Source organism: Oncorhynchus kisutch, unplaced genomic scaffold, assembly GCF_002021735.2.
Source record: "Oncorhynchus kisutch isolate 150728-3 unplaced genomic scaffold, Okis_V2 Okis04b-Okis11a_hom, whole genome shotgun sequence".
NCBI lineage: Eukaryota > Metazoa > Chordata > Actinopteri > Salmoniformes > Salmonidae > Oncorhynchus > Oncorhynchus kisutch.
Window position 1 is genome coordinate 10,818,037 of NW_022261981.1, and position 11,842 is coordinate 10,829,878.

At 52.5% G+C, this 11,842-nt stretch overlaps 1 protein-coding gene across 4 annotated transcripts in view; it reads right to left on the minus strand.

Moving 5' to 3' along the window:
- LOC109876547 (ryanodine receptor 2) overlaps window positions 1–11,842 on the minus strand; it is a 276,342-nt gene that overhangs the window by 125,840 nt on the left and 138,660 nt on the right. For all 4 annotated transcript variants that reach the window (XM_031813092.1, XM_031813093.1, XM_031813094.1 and 1 more), the window contains 4 exons: window positions 8,103–8,224; window positions 7,505–7,554; window positions 1,303–1,363; window positions 283–521 (listed from right to left, as the gene is read on the minus strand). In XM_031813092.1, the coding sequence (XP_031668952.1) occupies window positions 283–521; window positions 1,303–1,363; window positions 7,505–7,554; window positions 8,103–8,224 (472 nt within the window). The remainder of the gene's footprint in view (window positions 1–282; window positions 522–1,302; window positions 1,364–7,504; window positions 7,555–8,102; window positions 8,225–11,842) is intronic.

Consider the following 11,842-nt stretch of genomic DNA (forward strand, 5'->3'; position numbering starts at 1 on the left):
TGCCTAATGAGGACTGGTCTCGTGAGATACAGGGATGGCCTATTTAATTAACAATGACTAAAGAGGATTGGTCTCGTGAGATACAGGGATGGCCTTTTTAATTAACAATGCCTAATGAGGGCTTGTCTCATGTTTGAGCAACAGGTAAGTGCAGTTTCATCATTGGCCAATCGGTGGTGCTACAAGCTCTCATCAGGCTTTGGTGGAATTGCCCCTATATCAGGTTTTGTTCAGCAAAAAAACAAATGATCCAAATGTGAATTGATCTACTGGTATGCATACATATGAGGTCTTCCCCAAAGAGGTTCTGCCCGATGTGTTCGAACAGGGAGGAGAGGACAGGGAGCAGGGCTACGCTGGTGTAGTTAATGATCTGGGTGACTCCTTTGGGCTGGGAGTGACTGTGAGTGAACTGGCCCTGTTTCAGGTTCTCTAAAGTCTTCTCTAAGTCCTCTGCTGCGTTGTCGAAGAACGCCCTCAACGCCGCCTTCACCGTCTCCAGACCCGTCTTCATCACCGTCCTGGAGAACAGACACGGATTATATTACGATCAGTTGGTAGAGAACGGCACTGGTACCGCCAGGATTGTGGGTTCGAATCCCGGGGCCACCCATAGTTAAAATGTATACACACACACACACACACACACGAGGTGGTTCAGGATAAAATCGTCTGCTTAATGGCACAGATTATTATGAATGGAGATACCAAAGCAACCATTAACTCACTATCACACCAAGCTTTCTCAAATGCACAGGTTGTGGGGATGCAGACAACATGTTGAGAGATGGCTGGATTCTAAACCCAGAGGGTAATGGTGCAACAACATGTTGAGAGATGGCTGGATTCTAAATCTGGTGGGTAATGGTGGCACAACATGTTGAGAGATGGCTGGATTCTAAACCCAGAGGGTAATGGTGAAACAACATGTTGAGAGATGGCTGGATTCTCACAGTATCGGGGCTGGATTCTAAACCCAGAGGGTAATGGTGAAACAACATGTTGAGAGATGGCTGGATTCTAAACCCAGAGGGTAATGGTGAAACAACATGTTAAGAGATGGCTGGATTCTAAATCCAGAGGGTAATGGTGCAACAACATGTTGAGAGATGGCTGGATTCTAAATCAGGTGGGTAATGGTGCAACAACATGTTGAGAGATGGCTGGATTCTAAACCCAGAGGGTAATGGTGAAACAACATGTTGAGAAAAACAACTTTTACCACATCATGACATCAGCTAATGGGGATCCAAACACACTCAATATGACTTCTATATGAATAGGGTTCATGTTGTCACTCACCTGGCGTCCAGTGTCTGGCCCAGTATGTGAAGACAGTTGACTATGGAGGTAGCATGGCTTCCTGTGTGGAGACATGAGGCAGTGTTACAGCATGAGTAGTCCTGTAGCACCACGGCATATAGACGAGCTGAGACAAGCATGGATACGGAACCACAGCATATAGACGAGCTGAGAAAAGCATGGATACGGAACCACAGCATATAGACGAGCTGAGGCAAGCATGGATACGGAACCACAGAGTCCAGTGTAGAGCTGAGACATGCATGGATACAGAACCACAGAGTCCAGTGTAGAGCTGAGACATGCATGGATACAGAACCACAGAGTCCAGTGTAGAGCTGAGACATGCATGGATACAGAACCACAGAACCACAGGGTCCAGTGTAGAGCTGAGACATGCATGGATACAGAACCACAGAGTCCAGTGTAGAGCTGAGACAGAACCACAGAGTCCAGTGTACTGATACTACTGAAGACCACACTCATGTAGGTTTAGATGGACAGATCACACACTTCCAATATAAAACACCAGTAACCTAGACCTAAGGCAGGGCTTTTCAAACCGGGGGACACCCCCCCCAAACCCGGGGACCCCCCCCAACAGATCCATGTATTTACAAAGTGAAACGTTTGGGGGGGGGGGGGGGGGGGGTCCTCGAGAAGCAGTTTGAAAAGGTAATGACATAGCAAGGGGGGGAAGTGTTGATGTGTTTACCAATTCAGAAAAGTTTTCTAACACCAGGTTAGTTTGAATTGTTTCATTTATTTGACCAAATGAATGTCTATGAGTGAGCATTTAAAGAGGAAATAAATCACTGAAATAGGTGATAACAGCTTTACTCAGCGTGTTATTAAATGGATTGGGGCTTTCAAACATGACAAACAGCACAGGAACTACACTTTACTCCCATGCATAGCCAGAGCATTCTGTCTAATCGGCTTAGAAAACGTTGCATGCTTCACAGGCATCTGCAGTATTTTAAGTGCCTATAGAGAGGAGCTGGGGACAGGGGTAGGAGCTGGGGACAGGGGTAGGAGCTGGGGACAGGGGTAGGAGATGGGGCCAGGGGTAGGGGACAGGGGTAGGAGCTGGAAACAGGGGGAGGAGCTGGGGACAGGGGGAGGAGCTGGGGGTCAGGGGGAGGAGCTGGAAACAGGGGTAGGGGCAGGGGTAGGAGCTGGAACCAGGGGTAGGAGCTGGGGGTCAGGGGTAGGAGCTGGGGGTCAGGGGTAGGAGCTGGGGCCAGGGGTAGGAGCTGGGACCAGGGGTAGGAGCTGGAAACAGGGGTAGGGGGCAGGGGTAGGAGCTGGGGGTCAGGGGTAGGAGCTGGGGCCAGGGGTAGGGGGTGGGGGTAGGAGCTGGGACCAGGGGTAGGAGCTGGAAACAGGGGTAGGGGGCAGGGGTAGGAGCTGGAACCAGGGGTAGGAGCTGGGGGTCAGGGGTAGGAGCTGGGGCCAGGGGTAGGGGGCAGGGGTAGGAGCTGGGGGTCAGGGGTAGGAGCTGGGACCAGGGGTAGGGGGCAGGGGTAGGTGCTGGGACCAGGGGTAGGGGCTGGAAACAGGGGTAGGAGCTGGGACCAGGGGTAGGAGCTGGGGCCAGGGGTAGGGGGCAGGGGTAGGAGCTGGGACCAGGGGTAGGAGCTGGAAACAGGGGTAGGGGGCAGGGGTAGGAGCTGGGGGTCAGGGGTAGGAGCTGGGACCAGGGGAAGGAGCTGGGACAAGAGGTAGGAGCTGGGACCTGGGGTAGGAGCTGGGGCCAGGGGTAGGAGGTGGGGCCAAGAGTAGGAGCTGGGGCCAGGGGTAGGATCTGGGGCCAGGGGTAGGAGCTGGGCCCAAGAGCTGGAGCTGGAACCAGCGGTAGGAGCTGGGACCAGGGGTAGGAGCTGGGACCAGGGGTAGGAGCTGGGACCAGGGGTAGGAGCTGGGGCCAGGGGTAGGAGCTGGGACCAAGAGCTGGAGCTGAGACCAAGAGCTGGAGCTGGGACCAAGAGCTGGAGCTGGGACCAAGGGGTAGGAGCTGGGCCCAGGGGTAGGAGCTGGGACCAGTTGTAGGTGCTGGGACCAGTGGTAGGAGCTGGGACCTGGGGTAGGAGCTGGGACCTTGGGTAGGAGCTGGGACCAGGGTTAGGAGCTGGGACCAAGAGCTGGAGCTGGGACCAGGGGTAGGAGATGGCACCAGGGGCTGGAGCTGGGGATCAGGGGTAGGAGCTGGGACCAAGAGCTGGAGCTGGGACCAGGGGTAGGAGCTGGCACCAGGGGTAAGATTTGGAACCAGGGGTAGGAGCTGGGGCCATGGGTAGGAGCTTGGGCCAGGGGTAGGAGCTGGGACCAGGGGTAGGAGCTGGGACCAGGGTTAGGAGCTGGGACCAGGGGTAGGAGATGGGACCAGGGTTAGGAGCTGGGACCAAGACCTGGGACCAGGGGTAGGAGCTGGGGCCAAGGAAAGGAGCTGGAACCAGGGGTAGGAGCTGGGGCCAGGGGTAGGAGCTGAAACCAGGGGTAGGAGTCGGGAGTCAGGGGTAGGAGCTGGGACCAGGGGAAGGAGCCGGAACCAGGGGTAGGAGCTGGGGCCAGGGGTAGGTCTGGGGACAGGGGAAGGAGCTGAGCCCAAGAGCTGGAGCTGGCTAGGGGTAGGAGCTGGGACCAGGGGTAGGAGCTGAGACTAAGAGCTGGGACCAAGACCTGGAGCTGGGACCAAGAGCTGGAGCTGGGACCAAGGGGTAGGAGCTGGGCCCAAGGGGTAGGAGCTGGGCCCAAGGGTAGGAGCTGGGACCAGGGGTAGGCGCTGGGGGTCAGGGGTAGGAGCTGGGGACCAGGGGTAGGATGCTGGGGTCCAGGGGTAGGAGCTGGGACCAGGGGTAGGAGCTGGGACCTGGGGTAGGATCTGGAACCAAGAGCTGGAGCTGGGACCTGGGGTAGGAGCTGGCACCATGGGTAAGATCTGGAACCAGGGGTAGGAGCTGGGGCCATGGGTAGGAGCTGGGGCCAGGGGTAGGCTCTGGGACCAGGGGTAGGAGCTGGGACCAGGGGTAGGAGCTGGGACCAGGGATAGGAGCTGGGACCATGGTTAGGAGCTGGGACCAGGGGTAGGAGCTGAAACCAGGGGTAGGAGCTGGGGCCAAGTGTAGGAGCTGGGTCTAGGGTTAGGAGCTGGGGTTCAGGGGTAGGAGCTGGAACCAGGGGTAAGAGCTGGGACCAAGAGCTGGGACCAGGGGTAGGAGCTGGGACCAGGGGTAAGATCTGGAATCAGGGGTTGGAGCTGGGTCCATGGGTAGGAGCTGGGGCCAGGGGTAGGAGCTGGGGCCAGGGGTAGGAGCTGGGACCAGGGGTAGGAGATGGGACCAGGGGTAGGAGATGGGACCAGGGTTAGGAGCTGGGGCCAGGGGTAGGAGCTGGGGATCAGGGGTAGGAGCTGGTACCAAGAGCTGGAGCTGGGACCAGGGGTAGGAGCTGGCACCAGGGGTAAGATTTGGAACCAGGGGTAGGAGCTGGGGCCAGGGGTAGGAGCTGGGGCCAGGGGTAGGAGCTGGGACCAGGGGTAGGAGCTGGGACCAGGGTTAGGAGCTGGGACCAGGGGTAGGAGATGGGACCAGGGTTAGGAGCTGGGACCAAGACCTGGGACCAGGGGTAGGAGCTGGGGCCAAGGAAAGGAGCTGGAACCAGGGGTAGGAGCTGGGGCCAGGGGTAGGAGCTGAAACCAGGGGTAGGAGTCGGGAGTCAGGGGTAGGAGCTGGGACCAGGGGAAGGAGCCGGAACCAGGGGTAGGAGCTGGGGCCAGGGGTAGGTCTGGGGACAGGGGAAGGAGCTGAGCCCAAGAGCTGGAGCTGGCTAGGGGTAGGAGCTGGGACCAGGGGTAGGAGCTGAGACTAAGAGCTGGGACCAAGACCTGGAGCTGGGACCAAGAGCTGGAGCTGGGACCAAGGGGTAGGAGCTGGGCCCAAGGGGTAGGAGCTGGGCCCAAGGGTAGGAGCTGGGACCAGGGGTAGGCGCTGGGGGTCAGGGGTAGGAGCTGGGGACCAGGGGTAGGAGCTGGGGTCCAGGGGTAGGAGCTGGGACCAGGGGTAGGAGCTGGGACCTGGGGTAGGATCTGGAACCAAGAGCTGGAGCTGGGACCTGGGGTAGGAGCTGGCACCATGGGTAAGATCTGGAACCAGGGGTAGGAGCTGGGGCCATGGGTAGGAGCTGGGGCCAGGGGTAGGCTCTGGGACCAGGGGTAGGAGCTGGGACCAGGGGTAGGAGCTGGGACCAGGGATAGGAGCTGGGACCATGGTTAGGAGCTGGGACCAGGGGTAGGAGCTGAAACCAGGGGTAGGAGCTGGGACCAGGGGTAGGAGCTGGGGCCAAGGGTAGGAGCTGGGTCTAGGGTTAGGAGCTGGGGTTCAGGGGTAGGAGCTGGAACCAGGGGTAAGAGCTGGGACCAAGAGCTGGGACCAGGGGTAGGAGCTGGGACCAGGGGTAAGATCTGGAATCAGGGGTTGGAGCTGGGTCCATGGGTAGGAGCTGGGGCCAGGGGTAGGAGCTGGGGCCAGGGGTAGGAGCTGGGACCAGGGGTAGGAGCTGGGACCAGGGTTAGGAGCTGGGACCAGGGGTAGGAGATGGGACCAGGGTTAGGAGCTGGGACCAAGACCTGGGACCAGGGGTAGGAGCTGGGGCCAAGGAAAGGAGCTGGAACCAGGGGTAGGAGCTGGGGCCAGGGGTAGGAGCTGGGGATCAGGGGTAGGAGCTGGGACCAAGAGCTGGAGCTGGGACCAGGGGTAGGAGCTGGCACCAGGGGTAAGATTTGGAACCAGGGGTAGGAGCTGGGGCCATGGGTAGGAGCTTGGGCCAGGGGTAGGAGCTGGGACCAGGGTTAGGTTCTGGGACCAGGGGTAGGAGATGGGACCAGGGTTAGGAGCTGGGACCAAGACCTGGGACCAGGGGTAGGAGCTGGGGCCAAGGAAAGGAGCTGGAACCAGGGGTAGGAGCTGGGGCCAGGGGTAGGAGCTGAAACCAGGGGTAGGAGTCGGGAATCAGGGGTAGGAGCTGGGACCAGGGGAAGGAGCCGGAACCAGGGGTAGGAGCTGGGGCCAGGGGTAGGTCTGGGGACAGGGGAAGGAGCTGAGCCCAAGAGCTGGAGCTGGCTAGGGGTAGGAGCTGGGACCAGGGGTAGGAGCTGAGACTAAGAGCTGGGACCAAGACCTGGAGCTGGGACCAAGAGCTGGAGCTGGGACCAAGGGGTAGGAGCTGGGCCCAAGGGGTAGGAGCTGGGTCCAAGGGGTAGGAGCTGGGCCCAGGGGTAGGAGCTGGGACCAGGGGTAGGCGCTGGGGGTCAGGGGTAGGAGCTGGGGACCAGGGGTAGGGGCTGGGGTCCAGGGGTAGGAGCTGGGACCAGGGGTAGGAGCTGGGACCTGGGGTAGGATCTGGAACCAAGAGCTGGAGCTGGGACCTGGGGTAGGAGCTGGCACCATGGGTAAGATCTGGAACCAGGGGTAGGAGCTGGGGCCATGGGTAGGAGCTGGGGCCAGGGGTAGGCTCTGGGACCAGGGGTAGGAGCTGGGACCAGGGATAGGAGCTGGGACCATGGTTAGGAGCTGGGACCAGGGGTAGGAGCTGGAACCAGGGGTAGGAGCTGGGACCAGGGGTAGGAGCTAGGGCCAAGGGTAGGAGCTGGGTCTAGGGTTAGGAGCTGGGGGTCAGGGGTAGGAGCTGGAACCAGGGGTAAGAGCTGGGACCAAGAGCTGGGACCAGGGGTAGGAGCTGGGACCAGGGGTAAGATCTGGAATCAGGGGTTGGAGCTGGGGCCAGGGGTAGGAGCTGGGGCCAGGGGTAGGAGCTGGGGCCAGGGTTAGGAGCTGGGAACAGGGTTAGGAGCTGGGGGTCAGGGATAGGAGCTGAAACCAGGGTTAGGAGCTGGGACCAGGGGTAGGTGCTGGGGCCAGGGGTAGGAGCTGGAACCAGGGGTAGGAGCTGGGACCAGGGGTAGGGAACCAGGGATAGGAGCTGGGACAAGGGGTAGGAGCTGGGAACAGGGGTAGGAGCTGGGAACAGGGTTTGGGGTATTAGACCCAGCATTAAACTATAGGGGGTGTTCCAAATGGCACCCTTTATAGTGCATAGGGATTTGGTCAAAAGTAGTGCACTACATAGGGAATAGGGAGTCATTTGGGAAACATCCCAAATGTCCACACTATCCTTAGAAGCACACTTTTCACAGCCTTCTTACCAAACAATGATATCCTGTGTCTGACAAGAAGTCCCAGTTTGCAGAACAGACTAAAGAGAAGATGAAGAAAACGTAAGAGGAAAGAGAGGAAACAAAGACAAGATAATCAAGTGACGCAACTTGAAGAAGAATAGTCTGCTTTATATGAGCGAGTGATGTCTGAATCACTCAGATTTACACATCTACAGAGCTACAGTCCAGGGTTTCAAAACAACAGTGTCAGGACTAGAGCTACAGTCCAGGGTTTCAAAGCAACACTGTGTCAGGACTAGAGCTACAGTCCAGGGTTTCAAAACAACAGTGTCAGGACTAGAGCTACAGTCCAGGGTTTCAAAGCAACATTGTGTCAGGACTAGAGCTACAGTCCAGGGTTTCAAAACAACACTGTGCTCCTGGCACCCCCAAAGGGGGAACTAGCTTCCCCCTAAAACTAAGACAACAGAGTCCCCTGCCCATCTTCTGAAAACATCTGAAACCCGACCTCGTCAAAGAGCACGTTAAACAATCCCACAGCACCAATCCCATTCCATGTATTAATATTGTACTACAGAGACTGAAGCAATGCATTGGACATGCGAATCTATGTATAATCTCTCACCTTGTCACCATCTCCTTCTCCTTATTAGAGGCGTGGCCACCGCTGCTGATTGGTCGGATGGCCGTGGACAGGAAGTAGAGGCGGTGATTCTTGAAGTACTGGTCGACCAATGGCAGGACCACCTAAGGGAGCCCAGGGTTCCCATTAGTCTCACGGGTCAGAAATAGTTCATCAGGTGAACGTGAAAGACTCTAGCTTCTCAGAGAGACGAAGGTCATCTCCTGTCCGGTAACCAGTCTGTGTTGCTTCTCTTCGCTAACCTCTCATCATTACAATAACAAGGGAGGTTAGCATACCTCCAAGAAATGCTAACATCTCATCATTACAATAACAATGGAGGTTAGCATACCTCCAAGACATGCTAACCTCTCATCATTACAATAGCAGGGGAGGTTAGCATACCCCCAAGACATGCTAACCTCTCATCATTACAATAACAAGGGAGGTTAGCATACCTCCAAGACATGCTAACCTCTCATCATTATAATAACAGGGGAGGTTAGCATACCTCCAAGACATGCTAACCTCTCACCATTACAATAACAAGGGAGGTTAGCATACCTCCAAGACATGCTAACCTCTCATCATTATAATAACAGGGGAGGTTAGCATACCTCCAAGACATGCTAACCTCTCATCATTACAATAACAGGGGAGGTTAGCATACCTCCAAGACATGTTAACCTCTCATCATTACAATAACAGGGGAGGTTAGCATACCCCCAAGACATGCTAACCTCTCGTCATTACAATAACAAGCGAGGTTAGCATACCTCCAAGACATGCTAACCCCTCACCATTACAATAACAAGCGAGGTTAGCATGCCCCCAAGACATGCTAACCTCTCAACATTACAATAACAGAGGATATGGCATTTTGGGGAGGTATGATATTTAAGCCTCTGTCACTTTCTCACCTGATATGGAAATTAAAGCTGACAGGCTGCACTTTAACCTCATAGTAATTGTATCATTTCGAGTCCAAAGTGCTGGAGTACGGAGCCCAAACAACCCAACATGTGTCACTTACGCTACTGCTACTCTCTGTTCATCATATATGCATAGTCACTTTAACCATATCTACATGTACATACTACCTCAATCTGCCTGACTTACCAGTGTCTGTATGTAGCCTCTCTACTGTATATAGCCTCTCTACTGTATATAACCTCTACTGTATATAGTCCCTCTACTGTATATAGCCTCTCTACTGTATATAGCCTCTCTACTGTGTATAGCCTCTCTACTGTATATAGCCTCTCTACTGTATATAGCCTCTCTACTGTATATAGCCTCTCTACTGTATATAGCCTGTCTACTGTATATAGCCTCTCTACTGTATATAGTCTCTCTACTGTATACAGCCTCTCTACTGTATATAGCCTCTACTGTATATAGCCTCTACTGTATATAGCCTCTCTACTGTATATAGCCTCTACTGTATATAGCCTCTCTACTGTATATAGCCTCTCTACTGTATATAGCCTCTCTACTGTATATTACCTCTCTACTGTATATAGCCTCTCTACTGTATATATCCTCTACTGTATATAGCCTCGCTACTGTATATAGCCTCTACTGTATATAGTCACTACTGTATATAGCCTCTACTGTATATAGCCTCTACTGTTATAGCCTCTCTACTGTATATAGCCTCTACTGTATATAGTCACTACTGTATATAGCCTCTACTGTATATAGTCACTACTGTATATAGCCTCTACTGTATATAGCCTCTACTGTTATAGCCCCTCTACTGTATGTAGCCTCTCTACTGTATATAGCCTGTCTACTGTATATAGCCTCTCTACTGTATATAGCCTCTCTACTGTATACAGCCTCTCTACTGTATATAGCCTCTACTGTATATAGCCTCTACTGTATATAGCCTCTCTACTGTATATAGCCTCTACTGTATATAGCCTCTCTACTGTATATAGCCTCTCTACTGTATATAGCCCCTCTACTGTATATAACCTCTCTACTGTATATAGCCTCTCTACTGTATATAGCCTCTACTGTATATAGCCTCTACTGTATATAGCCTCTCTACTGTATGTAGCCTCTCTACTGTATATAGCCTCTCTACTGTATATAGCCTCTACTGTATATAGCCTCTCTACTGTATATAGCCTCTCTACTGTGTATAGCCTCTCTACTGTGTATAGCCTCTCTACTGTATATAGCCTCTCTACTGTATATAGCCTCTCTACTGTATATAGCCTCTCTACTGTATGTAGCCTCTCTACTGTATATAGCCTCTCTAATGTATATAGCCTCTCTACTGTATATTGCCTCTCTACTGTATATAGCCTCTACTGTGTATAGCCTCTACTGTATATAGTCTCTCTACTGTATGTAGCCCCTCTACTGTATATAGCCTCTCTACTGTATATAGCCTCTAATGTATATAGCCTCTCTACTGTATATAGCCTCTCTACTGTATATAGCCTCTCTACTGTATATAGCCTCTCTACTGTATGTAGCCCCTCTACTGTATATAGCCTCTCTACTGTATATAGCCTCTACTGTATATAGCCTCTCTACTGTATGTAGCCCCTCTACTGTATATAGCCTCTCTACTGTATATAGCCTCTCTACTGTATATAGCCTCTCTACTGTGTATAGCCTCTCTACTGTGTATAGCCTCTCTACTGTATATAGCCTCTCTACTGTATATAGCCTCTCTACTGTATATAGCCTCTCTACTGTATATAGCCTCTCTACTGTATATAGCCTCTCTACTGTATATAGCCTGTCTACTGTATACAGCCTCTCTACTGTATATAGCCTCTACTGTATATAACCCCTCTACTGTATATAGCCACTCTACTGTATATAGCCTCTCTACTGTATATAGCCCCTCTACTGTATATAGCCTCTACTGTATATAACCTCTCTACTGTATATAACCTCTACTGTATATAACCTCTCTACTGTATATAGCCTCTCTACTGTATATAGCCTCTACTGTATATAACCTCTCTACTGTATATAACCTCTCTACTGTATATAGCCTCTACTGTATATAACCTCTCTACTGTATATAGCTTCTCTACTGTATATAGCCTCTACTGTATATAACCTCTCTACTGTATATAGCCTCTCTACTGTATATAGCCTCTCTACTGTATATAGCCTCTCTACTGTATATAACCTCTCTACTGTATATAGCCTGTCTACGTATATAGCTCTCTACTGTATATAGCCTCTCTACTGTATATAGCCTCTCTACTGTATATAGCCTCTCTACTGTATATAACCTCTCTACTGTATATAGCCTCTCTACTGTATATAGCCTCTCTACTGTATATAGCCTCTCTACTGTATATAGCCTCTCTACTGTGTATAGCCTCTCTACTGTATATAACCTCTCTACTGTATATAGCCTCTCTACTGTATATAGCCTCTCTACTGTATATAGCCTCTCTACTGTATATAGCCTCTCTACTGTATATAGCCTCTACTGTATATAGCCTCTCTACTGTATATAACCTCTCTACTGTATATAACCTCTCTACTGTATATAGCCTCTCTACTGTATATAGCCCCTCTACTGTATATAGCCTCTCTACTGTATATAGCCTCTACTGTATATAGTCTCTCTACTGTATATAACCTCTCTACTGTATATAGTCTCTCTACTGTATATAGCCTCTACTGTATATAGCCTCTCTACTGTATATAGCCCCTCTACTGTATATAGCCTCTCTACTGTATATAGCCTCTCTACTGTATAT